Source organism: Anabrus simplex, chromosome 3 (genome assembly GCF_040414725.1).
Source record: "Anabrus simplex isolate iqAnaSimp1 chromosome 3, ASM4041472v1, whole genome shotgun sequence".
Taxonomy (NCBI): Eukaryota; Metazoa; Arthropoda; class Insecta; order Orthoptera; family Tettigoniidae; genus Anabrus; species Anabrus simplex.
The window spans coordinates 261,485,715-261,502,167 of NC_090267.1; the positions used below are offsets into that span (position 1 = coordinate 261,485,715).

Sequence of the window (16,453 nt, forward strand, 5' to 3'; positions counted from 1 at the left end):
AAAGATTTTTAGGAAGAAAGTCTTACTACAAATGGAAGGATTCCAAGGGAGGAAGGAAAAGAAAACAGGCACACAGTGGACTGAAGACAGGAAAAAGAAGCACAGTGAAACAATGAAAGAATACCGGAAGAAAAGGAAAGAACTAAGGAGGAAGAATTGAAATTGTAGCATGGTCCTCAGAAGGCCGGAACGCAAGAAGAAGAAGAAGAATGGTAATAATAATAATAATAATAATCATGATAATACGGTAATAATAATAATTCCTGCGTGTTCAAGGAAAAAATGTATCATCGAACGAACTAGAGGGTAAGAAACTGTTTTGTTTTATCCTACACGTGCATTCTGGCATAAGTCATAATATAAAAATAGGGTTTGCCTATTAGCTCTCAGCACAAATAGCAAGAGAATTACTAATATCGATGGCTAAGAACGAGAGGGTAAAACAAGATATTAAAATACAATTTGCTAGAGCATTTTGGTTAAGCCAGGTTTCGGTTAAGCAAAGTTCGGTTAAGCGGGGTTCTACTGTACTATCGAGTTGTATATAGATAGGAACATATGACTTGATCTGACACGTGCTTGTTCCTTTCTGATACTTGAATATAGTACTATGTAAAGTAACACCAAATGCACTAACTACATTATCATCCAAATGCTGATTGCGGCTAGTACTGTGTACCCTCATGGATTGAAAGGGTGAAAGAAGCAGAGTGGATAGATTCAGCTGTACCTGGCATGGCATTTTCAAAACAATCACAATGACACAATATACTGACCTTGCCGCAAGCTGCTTGTAGTGGGCAAATATCTGCTCACTCAGCTTATATACAAACTGGTCGAAACAGAGGTTCACTTCTGCTTCTACTTCATCATAAAGGAACTGCTTGCGGAACACAGTGAGGGCATACACTGCACTGTCATTGTACAGGTCCAGTGGGTACAAAACATACCTAAAACATTGCAAAGTGGATATTGTAAAAAAAAAATTAAAAAAAAATATATATATATAAGGTAGAAAGTAAGACTGTACAAGGACAATGGCTATGATCTGGGTTTGACTTACATTCTGTGGAATACATTACCATGCTATACGTAATGAATGGTCACTGATTTAAATTCTAAGGTTTTAGGGTGGTTGCTAACTCCAAATTTTGCTAAGGAAGATCATGAGATCTGTGAACAATCTGGTGACCAACACATCAAAGGTTACTGTGAACGAGACATTTCATATTTGTATTAACTGAGAAGTTCCAGTCTTGAATATTTTACCTCTAATTCATAAATCCCTTGGAGTTGTAATAATATAGAACACACATTGTATAACATGGCTTCAGGTTATTTGAAACAAGAGGTAAATATCATTATCAATGTAAGTGATTTTTTACTCATAGAAGGGAGATCAGACCTTTCAAAGGAAGTATGTGTTAATGAAAAAAGAACAATATCATGAAAGATGGAAAAATAAATGACATTCTAGGCCTCAGAAACCTTTGTATTGGAGTTGGAAGGGAATATTAGCTCGGCATAAAAGATGGAGAGGACACTTAGCTCCTAGCTCAGAGCCAGGATTGAAGTTTAAAAAACACTACTTACTCCATCATAGATGGTTCCTTGGTCTTGAGAATGTGGTCAGTCAAAATCCATGGCATGGACATCTCAATAGGGAACTGAAACATGATAGATTGAAGTGAACATCTTAATGACTGTCCACAAGGACTGGTTAGTCTCTTTACAAGAACCAAGGCTAATAGAAGCACAACCTATTCTATTATTTCAAACCTGTTAGTATACTGTATTAGTTAGCTACTAAACAATATACAGTTCTGCACTACGTATCACATTTTTCAGTCGGAATACCAACCTCCGATTATACCTATGCGGCAACATTATACTAAACATGCACTGAAATAGAAAATCAACAAGCACTGATAAACAGAACCATAAATAATGTTAAGTTTAAACAAAATACAGGGAATTAGCAAAACATGCTAAAATGTCAAAAACGCAGCAGGTAACTATATCGGCTATCTACCATCTTACAAAATCTAAAGACTACACAAACCTATTAACTAGAGCAGCAATTTTCACAAAAATTCAGTGGTTGTTCTGCAAGTCAATGAGCAGTACCTGTCTATTTTAAAAGCAGCACAAATTGATTCTTCAGAGTAGCTAACCACATCATGTCTTGAAGCTAAAACTTTATAAAAAAATTATTATATTTCCTTTCATTAACTTCCTCCTTCTCTAAAATAAAAATGTACAACTGAATTCAGTTTTTCAAGCTAATATGTAGAAGTAAACTCAGTGAGAGCAGGATTAGGAAGAATGAGGTTTGTGAGGAATAAAGAGCAGTGAGTGAATATCTGGAGTGTTTATTTCCCATTTTAGATTAACTGTTGTAGGTCCCTGTTTCTCCTTTCTGGTGTACCGTGTCCATGCTATCCTCCATGCAAGTTTCCTCCCATCCATCTTCCTAGCTCCCTCAGGAATATGGGATCAAAATATGATTATATTATTCACTATCACTATACTGGGCCATATAAAGGGTGGAAGCAAGCTTGACCAACAACTTTCAGAGATTGCCAAGTGTTTTAATACACTCGCTGAGGAAAAAAAAAAAAAAAAAAGCTAAAAATACACATTTCATACAAAATTCATTCATTATATTAAAGGATTTTAACATGTACTGTGTATTTTAATGTGTTTAATGTATTCATAATTTAGATTTAATCTTAAGTTAGGTTTTACAAACAAATTCTAGTGCTAAAGAGAGAGCTCTATACCTAAGTACCTGAATCATAATATATAACCATTTCACATTCAACATGCCCAATTTGGACACTTAGACATAATGCTTCCTTATGGCATCTCCCTTTAAAAAAGGACATATTAACTAATGCTTGACACCAATGTAAAGGTATTCATGTACAGCTGATGACTAGGTATTTAAAAGTCAAAACCGGTCCTGTAAGTTAATTCTTACAATAATAAAAATTGTACTGATAAGGTGGAACCTTTTCTTGTCTATACATACGTGAACTATCAATACGGAAATGAAACTAGTAAATCAAGATATAACTTCAGTGATGCCTAAAAGACGCATGTCTTCCGTGATACAAGTGAACCACCGCTTCTTGGGGTGGCCTCGGATCGAGAACCTCAAGGATCAAATTGGAGGGCTGTTTGTATCATTGGGTCTGCAGGGTTTCAGATGATATGACCATACCATCTAAATCATGTTTCTCGCATATTCTTTGGAATAGGTGCCACTCCCAATCACCTTCAGACATCTTCATTTTTGACATGGTCCAATCTTGTAAGACCAAGTAACCAATGTAACATTTTCATCTGTTCGTGCTATATGAAGGAAATGACACAACAAACAGAAAAGATGGAAGGAAAAATGAGGATCTAACACTGAATTGAATATTGGTCGACTGGAAGTGGAGAAGGCTGTAAATAGCGTAAAAAATGGAAATTTGGTGAGCCCAGATGGGATATACTTTGAAAGTGTGGAAAATCCAAGAGAAAAAGGGAACTGCTCCACTCTTCAAGAAAATTTATCAACAAGAAAGACATGATGCATGGTGGGACACTGTAATTGTTTCTATACATAAAAACAAACGGGATGTGCAAGATTGTAAAAATTAGGGAGGAATAAAGATTATGTCCCATAACATGGATATATGGAAAGAATTAATCAATGGAAGCCTCAAGAAAAGGTCTGTATTGCAAGGGAGTATTATGAGTTGAGGGAACTAATGGAAAAGTTCCAGGAGAAACAACAGGAGTTACATCTGATGTTTACAGACTTAGAAAAAGTCTATGATATTATGGTACCCAAACAAGAAGTTTGTATGTGTCTGTGGGATTTACAAAATAAAGTGCCAGGAAAGCATTCCAGTTGATTTGAGAAGTATAGAAATGCAAAAAAAAACAGACTCAGGAGTTGTCTGAGAGCCTTAAGACAAGAGTAGGATTTGATCCACGGTCAACTCCGAGTCCCTTTCTGTTCAATGTTGTAGGGGAGATTCTGACTGAAGAAGTGAGAAAGCGAGTACTCTGGCCATATTAAACACAGGGGATGATGACATACTGAGCGCTAAATGAAGAGAAGAGGTAGCAGACAGCTGGAACAATGGAGAAGGGTTCGGGAAGAAAGAAGCATGGCGTTTATAAATGATTAAACTTTCTTCCCTGAACACACTGTGATTAATACATTGTACAATTCCATCCCATAACGTATTTTTACTACCGGATTGTCATTTTTCTGTAACTTGTGTTGATGTCTAACATTCACATGACAGAAGGTTTGTCCTGTGATTAAAAAAAAAAAAAGTTTCCTATTTTATGTTTGATATTTATATGCACCTTAGTCTGTAAGACTAATATATAGAGTCTGCTTTTATGCAAACAAATTTAGCACAAATTTTGTTGTATTTACAGGCTGAAGGTGACTTTCAACAAAGTCGAAATCTGAGTACCCAAAGTATAATATTCCTGGCAAAAACTACATCTAAATCCCATTATTTTGTAGTTATACAACTGCTAATCCACAAAAACAATGTATCCTTCACTGGACGGACAAAGTGGAACTACAGTAAGTAAGAAATATGGCTGGTGAAAATGATTTGGCACTATTTGGTATTCACAGGATAGATGCCGCAACGAGAGGTTAATTTCATGGACACCGCCATGAACTGCGAATTTATACCAGCCACAAATTAAGAACGTGTCAGTTTTTACTAAATCTTCGTGTGCTATCCTGACAATGCCCAACAGCAATTCACCATGATTTTAACAACAAGCACTATGGGAACATTTTAACATGATACTAAGAATTTAGAGCCTAATTTAATTTTGTCATATTTACACATAGTTCACCCCAGATTTTTAATGTCAATTGGTTGTTTGTACATTTGTTTTATTGTCAACTGTGTGTTTATACATGTGCTTTAGTTATTAGATGTATTACATTAAGGCTGATGATGGCCAGCCAAGGCCGAAACTAGTCCCTAGTTTAGAATGTAATTCAAAGATTACATATTATAGTATTGAAAAGGTGGACATTTACGGCATTAGTTTAATAATTATTATTGTTAATAACAATTTGGTATTGCTTATGACAGTGAAAGCGAGGATAAGAAGGACCATGTAGAAAACAGTGAGCATGATACTGATTCAGAGGTATCGGGAGAAGAGCTGGAAGAGGAGCAACATGCACCAGTGGCTTGTTATATTGGCAAGTAGAACTGCATAGTATGGGACATCCATTGTGCTCCAAGCACATCAAGGACATGACACATTTACCCTCATTTGAAAGTTACTACACGTGAAAGGAAATGTAAAGCTTGTCAAATCCCCACTTGAATCCTGGAATTTATTCTTTCCCTCTGAATCTTTACAGGAGACTGTTTTAATTACGAATATTAAAATGACACAGATAGGGGGAACATAAAGAGATGCCAAGGACTCTGATAAGGAAGAACTCGTGGCTTTTTTTTTTGGGTCTTCTTTCTTTGACTTCAATTCTGAAAGGCTTGTATACAAATGCAGAGGATTTTTGGACAACAGACAGCACTGAGCCTGAACTTCTCCACAAAACTATACCCCTGAGGCATTTTCGTCTTCCATTCACGCCCATCATTTCAATAATATGCATACAAGAGAAGATAATGTAAAACAGGACAAATTGGCCCTGATCCATAAAGTGTCTGATGAATTTGTAGTTCGAAGCCAGGAACATTACACATCTCATGAATATTCAACGGTCAGATCAAAAATTAGATGGATGGCTTTTCCGGCGTTTGCTCTATTAACCAGCGTTTCGTCTTAGGTCTGACACTAGACGCCGGAAAAGCCATCCATCTAATTTTTGATCTGATTTTTGATATGCTCTATTGGTGGAAAAGAATCTAATTCCCTCCATGGGAACTTAGAATTTCCATATTCAACAGTCGACGAAATGCCAGAATCATTCCGGGGAAAGTGTGGATTTCAAAAAACAACCAGGTCAAATATAGCCTGAAAGTGTTCTTTTTAGTCGATGCTCAGATATTCTACACTTACAACACAAAAGTGTATGTTGGACACTTGGCCCTTACCAAATGGAGAACTCTGCCGCCGCAACCGTTAAAAGTTTGGTTCAATTGACTGAACATACTGGAAGGAACATAACTCACAATTACCTCACATCAGTGCCTCTCACTGCAGACTTGAAACAGAATGGGTTAACCCTGGTGAAAGATATCAGAAAAAAAAAAAAAGGGCAGAGATACCTCCCTACCTTTCGTGACAATAAATGGCCTTTACGTATGAGCACTATGTCTGGTCATGGACGGGACATGCTACAGGTATCTTATGTTTCTAAGAAGCGCCCATCTAGGAATGTTCTCATGCTTTCAATGATGTACTGTGGTGAGTTCAATGACAAGACTATAGATGAAAAGTTTACCCTTCTATAACTTAACAAGAAGTGGTGGTGTAGATGGCTTAAAAAGAGCCTAAATACAACTACAAGAAAAGCACTTAAACTGTTTTTCACCCTGTTATATACTGGAGCCTTGAACAACTATTTGATACTGAGATTCAACTCAAGTGATGTAGACCCAAGAACAGCCTCCCTGAAGATTCTCAGCATTGAGCTCTGTAAACTGTATATGGACTACTTGCCAGTTTCACTTCAGCAGCAAATAAAAAGGAAAATAGGTGAGCCGTTACAGGGAGCAGACACACCCAATAAGTCTGCAGCAATTGTGGCATCAGAGAGGTCAGAAATATGATGATGAATGAATTGTTCCAGCCAGAAAGAAAACGACTGTGATAAATGAACTGTTCCAGTCAGCAAGAGAACGACTATGATGAATGAACTGTTCCGTTTAGAAAGAGAATGATTATAGGAATGAAACAGTAACTAAAATCTAAGTTTTTAATCGAAAGTTATAATAGGCCAAGGTATAATTTTCATAAGGTATTTTCATTTATCATTGTACAGCGCATTATTTTGTAAACAAATCCTTACATTCTATTGCTTTATATTCCATTTCTGTATTAGTTACATCTATGACATAAACAAAAATAAAACAAATGGAAAGAAAAACAGCAAAAACAACAAAGAGAACCCATATAAGCATTGGTCAGTTACCATATTCAACAAGTTTGCACTTAAATACAAAGTATGTTACAAGTGTTATTTTTTTAATATCCACCTATTCAATACAAAGAGATCTTTTTTAAGAATTAAATATTATTATAAAATGTTAAGGGACATGTTTCACCCATATTAAGGGCATCATCAGCCTCAAACTCAAACCTATATGGTGAAAAATCAGGATCCTGATTGTTCTTACAAGTCATAAAAAGAGGATATCAATGTAGGTGTTTGTCTAAACATAAAAAATTATTAGAATGTCCTTGATTAAAATTGTAGTATCAAGCTGCATGTCACAAGTTCACAAGATTATACTTTCCAGAGCGTTGAGTCAATGCGCCCAAAAACCTGTTGAGGGTAGAGCAATAAACAGCTCAATCTTTATAATGAAATAGAAATGTTTCCTTGATAACTCCTGTTGGAGGATAAGAAAACGTAAAGCTGATAAGACTGTTAAAGTTGTTAATTTCGTATGTAAACATGTCTTCTTAAGTAGCTGTTCAGCTGTCTATAGTCTTATTTAACTGGCTTGAAGGAGTGAAAGTTGAATGTGTTACGATAAGCTAACAGTCTTCTTTAAATAGTTGTGGGAGCAAGGAAAAGTATTCGGCTGTCTATAGTCGTATTTATCTTGCTTGAAGGAGCGAAAGTCAAAGGTATATTGATGTTGATAAGAGTTTTTTGGTGTGAACTCTGTAACAAGAGGAGAGTGAATGCTTACGAAAGGTATTTTTGAAGAGAATGTGGGTTAAAAAAAAAGAAAACATGGAGAATGTTTTGTACCCTTTCGTCTGTAAAGATGTAAATCAGTTATGGAAAGGTTAGTTGAAGAAAAACAACATTATGTGTATTTTCATTTATTTCTTTGACTGTTATGGTGTTAATCAGTTGCTATGGTAGTATTGAATGACTGACACTTGTGCTTCTAGTATTGTATCGATGTGAGATTGGCGGAGGAGGGTGTGGTGGAGGGGAGGGGGTAGGTGGGGCGCTAAGTTTATGTGTTGTTGGTTGCGAGAGATTTGCGTGGTCGGACAGGGAGGGAGTCGTGTTGGGTTGCACTTGTAATGCATAAGCATTACACAAGATATGAAGTGTTTCATTAGTAACATACCAGGAACTTTCAAACACAAAAGTGTAACGAAACTTACAAGGGGTCTATGGACATAATCAAATTTAAAAAAAATATTTTAACCTATTATCAATGTTGTTTACTACGTTTTTTAACTACATTATTAGATTAAGTGATGTTCAATGATTTGTATATGTTATTTAATATTATGTTCTCAAGCAGCTGAAAATGATCAGCTGAGGCGATGGGTGCAATAACGACTTAAGTCTGAAAACACTGTTTTGAGAAAATCACATCCTAAGTTTTGAAACACTTGTAAATATCCGAGACTTTCATTTATGGATGTCTTGATTTATACATGTAGTTTAACGACAGACCTTAAAAATATTTCCATTTTGCTGTGAATTTAAATATCACTAGTTCTTAAATATTTCGTTTTAATGTGAGTTTACGTAAGTCGTTATTGCACAGACTGACAATCAGCACTTTAAATGAGCATTTATGGGTAGTAGATTCGTTCAAAATAATTTAATACAGAAAAACAGCTACCCTGTACTGATTAACAAGTATATTTTTATAGTAAAAAAAACACACACACACAGAATTTACATAAAAATTAAACTATTTTCTTAAAAGACATGGTACTGTATAGGATTCTGGGCTTATGCCGTGTCAAGAAAATAATTTCACCTTATTTTGGGCTTATGCCATGTCGAGAAAATAATTTCCAAAAATCTATACAGTATCATGTCTGTAAGTACGGGCCGTGAAGGCATCAATGGCAACATTAAAAACATCTATGGGGAGGATACTTTTAAGAAGGCTTCAAAATTCAGCAAATTAAGGAGAAAGAAATCTATTCTTCTTTCTTCTACTTCTTTGTGCTTTCTACTGAGATGCAGGGACTATAACATCATTCCCAACTGTGTGAAGCTGAAGCACAAGTTAAATACACCGAAGGCCAGGAAAATATATCAACGCGCTAGCAAGGCTGTGATCGAGAGAGTCCATTACATTCGTAGGGAACTGGACTCAGTCTCCCGAGAGTTGTTTCGCTTACACCTGCTGTTAAGCAACACTCGCTCGCAGGAATTGTGGTTGACTTTCGATCACATTTCTGCTATACAGGCTGCATGAAAATTCAACCCGGTGTCATTCAGACAGAAATCAAAAGTTCCTCCGTCTAGCTCAGAAAGAGGCGGTCTCTCGCATGAACCCAGATGCTAGTAAAACTGTCATCAATCTTTCCAAGAAATCCTTGGATGAGAACCAAACAGCAGTTTTAGCTAGGAGTCTTAACTTCGCTGTCGCTCCCTCTAAAATTCCCACTGAAGAGTTAATTACTTCCGTTGAGGCAGTCATCCACAAACTGCCTACGGATGAGGCTGAGGAGTTAAAAAAGAAATGTGTAAGACTCATAAGGTCCGCTGTTGTACCCGTGCTCAATTTAACAAGAGGCGAAAGGAGCAATTCCAAAAGAGGAGGCTAAACATCTGTCCTCAGGGGATGCAGTGCCACCTACATTATATGGATTGCCTAAGGTCCATAAAAAAGATGTTCCCCTCAGACCTATTGTTAGTGTGATAGGTTTTCCTTCGTATGTTCTGGCTAAATACATAAGCAAATTGCTTCAGTCACACATAGGACATACTGAATCATACGTCAGGGACTCTCGGTATTCCGTCAACAAGCTGCCAACCATAACCCTTCAACCGAATGCACTTTTGGTGAGTTTCGATGTAGAGTCCTTGTTCCCTAAAGTGCCGATTGACTTGGCCATGTATCTCATTGAGAACCTGTTCCCTGAGGACATTACTAAGCTATTTTACCACTACATGACTTCCAGGTATTTCTTGCGGGGTGGGAATTTCTACGAACAGACGGACGGAGTGGTTATGGGAAGTCCACTTTCACCCGTACTGGCTAATTTCTTTATGAAGCATTTTGAGGAGTAGGCTGTTGCTTCGGCGCACGTCAAACCTATGGTATGGTGAAGGTATGTTGATGATGCATTTGTGGTCTGGACAGAAGGTCCTGAGAAACTTCATGTATTTCTAAACCACCTAAATTAACAATATCCTTCAATTAAATTCACTATGGAGATGGAGTCGGACGGATGCCTTCCTTTCTTGGATGTTCTAGTAAGAAAGAAACCAGATGGATCCTTAGGACATACCGTCTATCATAAGCCTACCCACACAAATCGCTATCTTCATGCAGATTCTCACCAACATCCAGCATAAAAACAAGGCATTCTCATGACACTCACCAAGAGGATGAGACAATTTAGTGAGCCATCAAATATCCAGGTGGAGATTGACACGCTCAAAGTTGCGTTCACAGGTAATGGTTACAGCGATTTGCAGATTCATAGAGGACTGCATCCCAGAGAAACGACCAAGCAAAGCTCACAGAAGGAAGAAGTGAAGGGAACTGCCTACTTGCCTTACATTCACAACACCACAGATCGAATAGCCAAGGTCCTCCGCAAACACAATGTAAAAACCGTGTTTGGCACCGTCACTAAAATTGCTTACAGTCTGAGTAAAACCAAGGACAAATTGTCCCCACTTTTACATCCTGGGGTATACGAAATTCCCTGTACTTGCGGTAAGGTATACATCGGCCAAACATGCCGGTCCATTGGTACCCGTATGAAGGAACATGAACGTAATATTCGTCCCAACCAGCCAGACAAATCGGCAATAGCTGAGCACGCTCTATCGTCGGGTCATGATGTCATGTTCCAAGATGCTCAAGCTCTTACCCACACTAGACACTACAGGTCCAGGATTATACGGGAAACTGTGGAAATACGTAGAAACCCTAACCATTTCAACAGGGACACTAGCTATCAATTAAGTAATACCTGGTTGCCAGCTATTAAGAATTTACATAGATAGTTCCCTTCCCTGTCCCTTCACTATTGTTATTTTATTTCAGTATTTCCCAAATTCCTACTTCCTCATCGCCAGATATTTCATTCTAGGCCTGTATCAATGTCATACACCTGTCAATGTCATATGTTACATACACATGTTATGTGAACCTCTTAGACTGATTCTGATGGTTCGGTCAGCTTCCGCTTCGAATGCTAGCACTGTGCTACATCCAGGGAGCCATCTGGTGGTGAATAAACGTACCATTTCCACTTCTATTATAATATCTAAATTTAAAAACTCATTGCTTAAGAAGCCTTTCTCATGGATAGTCAAGATTTTCTTCTGATGACGCAGAGCACAGTTCTCTGCAAAACGTAAAGAATTTTACCTTATTTTCTTGACACGGCATAAGCCCAAAACCCTATACAGTATCATGTCTATAAGTACGGGCCGTGAAAGCATCAATAGCAATATTTTCTTAATAATGCATTTTTGAAAGAAATTTAAATCAGAGAATAATGATTAAATGATTTCTTTTACACTGGCATTGCCCTGATAAGGTAGACTAAGTTAAGTAAAATATAATAATAATAATAATAATAATAATAATAATAATAATAATAATAATAATAATAATCACAAAACAGGAGTTTATGAATGTTCATTCTTGAATGGTTTCCTCAGTCTCACTGATTTCACCTTGCAGTTCACTTTTCTCCACAACAGTCTCTTTCTCTAATATGTGATTAAGTGCATCTTCATTCTCCGGTTTTAAAAACTTGAGTAAAGAAAGAATATTTTCTTTGTTAACTTGAAGCCTTTTTATCAATGAGGCCACAAAGAAAAGTGCTCTGAACTTTCTTATCAGCCAGTTCCCAAAACAAATTAAACATTTCTTCCAGTTTTTCTCTGGGAAAAAATGTGTGGCAGTTTCGCTTGCAACGATTTTCAGTATAACTGAATACTTTCTTGGAAACATTCTTGCCACTAGTACGCACATAGCTGTCATCACAATTCCTCTTGGCTTTGTTCTGCATGCGTTTCCAAAAGTCTCGTTGAAGTAATCTCTTCTTTCCTTTATTCTGCATTGTTCGTTCATTTAACTTCTCATCTGCCTCCTAATCACACATCTTTACAGAATAAGACTACCAAATCCATACGCAACAGTCACAAGACAATACTCGCTGATTGCCGCACGTGTGAGATACTGCCATGTCGAAGCGCCTAAGTCGGCCCAGCTGTTTGCTGGAAGAACGACTTGCTACACAGCTGTATATAATGCAACCTCCTGCCGTCTAGTGTAGACATAACAAAATAATATTTGGAGGACAGATGAAGAACATATTGAGGATTACAAAAACGCATTTGCCGGAAAAAGAACTTAAGTGGTTATTGCGCCCAACACCTCAATTATGGATCGTAAATACACAGTACTTGTAACAAGTAGTATTGATTAGGTGAAATTATTTCCATTATATATTATGAGATCCATCAATATGGACGTGAAAATTATAAACTATAATAATAAACTATAACAAGCATTGGTTTCAAAGACAGCGAAATGCTTGCCACACGACCACTAACATAACTGAATAAGTGGGCGAAATACTTAGGACACGATCAGTTTTGTACCAGAATGAAACATCATAATTCACAAACTTGAATATTATACTAGAAAATAATGCTGTAATAATTGGTGAACTATTTGCGTTCATATTAAGTGATAAGGAACATGTCCGTGAACACTTCCATATCATTAACAGATGCATTTCGGTAAACAACTTCTTATAAAAATATAAAACTTGTCATATGTACCATGTTACACACACAGCAATTTAGGTATATTATTAATGTGTAACAGTGTATTATGTAAGAATATATCAAGGCAATTATGTTATTATGCCATAATCAATTTATTGTACTATAATTTCCAAAATAAATGGTGACTGTTGAAGTCCCCTACATAAATAGCAGGATGTTCTGCGGTTTGTAAGACAAAATTGGGCCAGGGTATCTTGGGTGGCTTATAAACATTTGTGATACTGATATCATGCACTTGTATGTCAACCATATGTATATCTTCCTTCACATTAACAGAAATTAGTGAAGCCTTGTTTAAGCGTCTCCGAATATACGTAGCAATTCCTTATACCTCGTGATAAGTTGCACCAAGAACAGTGTATCCAGGAATTCGACCTCTGCTTCAGAGTTTTGGAAATACTCTGACATGGATGAAAATGGAAGCATGCTTGCAGAATGGGCTGAAGTGAACAATCTTCATCTAGTGTTCGATGCCAAAGATCAAGGTACTTTCAGTGTGAGTAAAACTGTTACCTGCAATGAAAGAGGCTTCCCAATCAATGCCACAAGAAAAGTGATAGACGCCTTCCCCCATAGTCAGCACAGACCTGTAATAATACAAATTGGTTGCTCGGTCCCTGTCATACGATCAACTCCACATGCTCGATGGAACTTCCAGAAAGCTGACTGGGCGATGTTTTCAAGGGAACTGGATAAGTGCATTCGCTGGATCCCTCCATCTCATAAGAACTACCATTGCTTTATCGGTGCAGTACCAGCAATAGCTAAAAACTGTATGCCAAGAGGATGTCGAAAAGAATATATCCCAAGATGGAGCGATGAAAGTGAAACACTGTACTAACATTTCCAGCAAAGTACTGACCAAGAGATAGCTACAGAACTTTTGACCAGCTTGCACTTATCTCGAAGGCAGAAATGGACAGATATAGTTGAAAGTATGGACTTTACCCACTCAAGCAGGGAAGTATGGAGCCTTCTGAGGAGATTGGGAGGAAGTGGATAAGTATGCAGGAAACCTTCAGGACTAACACCTGACCAAATTGCTTCCCACATCATTACCACATCAAGGGTGCCTCCCAACAAGAAACATACCAAACATATTAGACAACAACTTCGTGATCTGAAAAAAAAAGACGACATCTCCCTCATCTGAATATGCATGTCCCTTCACAGTTTTAGACATTGACATGGGACTGAAGGACCTCAAACCTTTCAAGTCACCTGGTTTCGATGGCATCCATCCAGAATTCCTGATTCATTTGGGAGGATATGCTAAGAATTGGTTGGCAGAGTCCTTCGCTAACATCCTGCTGACTGGTCAACTTTCACTGGAGTTCAAGAAGGCAAAAAGAATTTCTATTCTGAAACCTGGCAAACCCAGCAACAAGGTAGAAAAGCTATCGACCCATCGCCTTTCTTAGCTGCTACTACAAAATTTTTGAAAGGCTGATATATAAAAGAACAAGTAGCGCAATCCTAGAGCTTGTTCCTGTTGAACAGGTAGGCTTCCGTCCAGGGCGTAGCTGCTGCGACCAAGTATTGTCTCTTACATCCTCCATAGAGCCAGGATATCAAATGAAGCTGAAAACATCTGTAGCATTTGTTGATCTTACTGCTGCTTTCGACACTGTATGGAGGGAAGGCCTTATCTACAAATTTCTTCATATCATACCATGCAGAACGATGGTTCAACTGGTTAACAACATGTTAAGTGATCGGAAGTTCCAGTAATCACTGGAAGCAAGATAAGCAAGGAGAGAAAGGTAAACAACGGAATGCCCCCATGGATCTGTTCTCTCACCGTTATTGTTCAACTTATATCTCTCTGACCTTCCTGACACTTCATCCAGAAAATTCTGCTATGCTAACGACTTGGCTCTAGCCGTACAAGATCAGACAACCGAAGAGATTCTGACCAAAGACCTGTCATCACTGGAAGACTACTTCAAAATCTGGAGACTTCAACCCAGTGTGAGTAAAACTGAAGTGTCTCGCTTCCATTTAAATAATTGTTTGGCGAACGTGAAACTGAATGTTAGTTTCAGAGGCAGAATTCATCATAATTGGAACTGAAAATACCTTGGCGGCATGTTGGACTGTACACTACTCTTCAAACAACACCTCCTAAACTTAGCAAAAAGTTGAAGTCTCGAAACAACATCGTCCATAAACTGTGAGGAACTACCTGGGGATCTTCAGCAATCACCTTACGATTTTCAGCCTTGGGTTTGGTGTATTCAAGTGCTGAGTATTGTGCACCTGTTTGGTTGAACAGTCATCATACAAGGTTTGTTGACACCCAGCTTAATACCACAACGCGCATATCTGGCGCAATCACATCTACTCCAATTCATTGGCTTCCACTGATAACTGGTATAATGCCACCTAATCTATGCTGATCTAATGCCCTTATGAAGGAATTCCACAAGATCTCCAGAAATCCTAGTCTACCAGTGCATAGTGACCTGCCACTTTTGAATCTTAATAGACTAAAATCACGCCATCCAAATCAGCATGATGCTGCTGACATAGATGCTAAGGATTATCTCTTGATGAGTGGAAAGGTTGATGGGAAGCAGCGACAGATGTACAGCTGCATACCTTCTTCTCAGGTCCCAGACTTCCAAGCTGATCCCACCTACCACGCAAGACCTGGACTGCCCTGAATAGAATCCGAATAGGACATGGCCGATCCAGAGCCACCCTCCATAAGTGCAAAAAGCTACCTAATCCAGACTGTGACTGCGGAGCTCCACACGAGACTATTCATCATATCGTCAGGGAATGTAAGATTCGAGCCCATCACGGTGCTGAGGATGACTTCCTGCTGGTAACTCCAGATGCTGTACGCTGGATTGAACTAGATATTCAATTGTGAAGCACGAATGACTGTTTCTGATCTGTAAATATGTATATACACTGACCTAGCAAATGTCATGAGATAGTCACCTAATAGCGTGTGGGGCCTCCTCTGGCCCTGCGAACTGCAGTGAGACGCCGTGGAAGGGAGTCGACAAGTCCCTGGTAGTCCTCTGGACGTAGCTGACACCAAATTGTTTGCAGAGCAGCCGCCAATGCTGGTCTGTTCGTGGGTGCAGGATCCATGGCACCCAGATATGCTTGATACTGTTCACATCGGGGCTCCTGGGTGGCCATGGCAGTTGTTGGACCTCCGCTGCATGTTTCTGGAACCATTCCCGGGCGACGTGGGAGCGATAAGGCGGCGCGTTATCATCTTGAAATACCGCAGAACCGCCTGGGCGCTGGAAGGCCAAAAATGGGTGGAGATGGTCTCCGAGCAGCTCAACATACCGTGTACCATTCAAAGTCTCTTCCAGAAAAACTAGGGGGCCCATTCCATACCAGGAAAATGCACCCCAGACCATAACAGAGACACCAGCGCCCTGGACCACACCTTCGAGGCAGGCGGGATCCATCGCTTCATGTGGTCTGTGCCATACACGGTGCCTCCCAACGGCATGGTGCAGTTGAAATCATGATTCATCCGATCATATCACGTTACGCCAC

General features: G+C 38.6%; 1 protein-coding gene across 1 annotated transcript in view; it reads right to left on the minus strand.

Moving 5' to 3' along the window:
* Cyfip (Cytoplasmic FMR1-interacting protein Sra-1) overlaps positions 1-16,453 on the minus strand; it is a 314,228-nt gene that overhangs the window by 107,612 nt on the left and 190,163 nt on the right. Inside the window, exons 13-14 of the mRNA XM_067142996.2 lie at positions 1,594-1,667; positions 777-950 (exon numbers count right to left, since the gene is read on the minus strand). Of these exons, the coding sequence (XP_066999097.1) occupies positions 777-950; positions 1,594-1,667 (248 nt within the window). The remainder of the gene's footprint in view (positions 1-776; positions 951-1,593; positions 1,668-16,453) is intronic.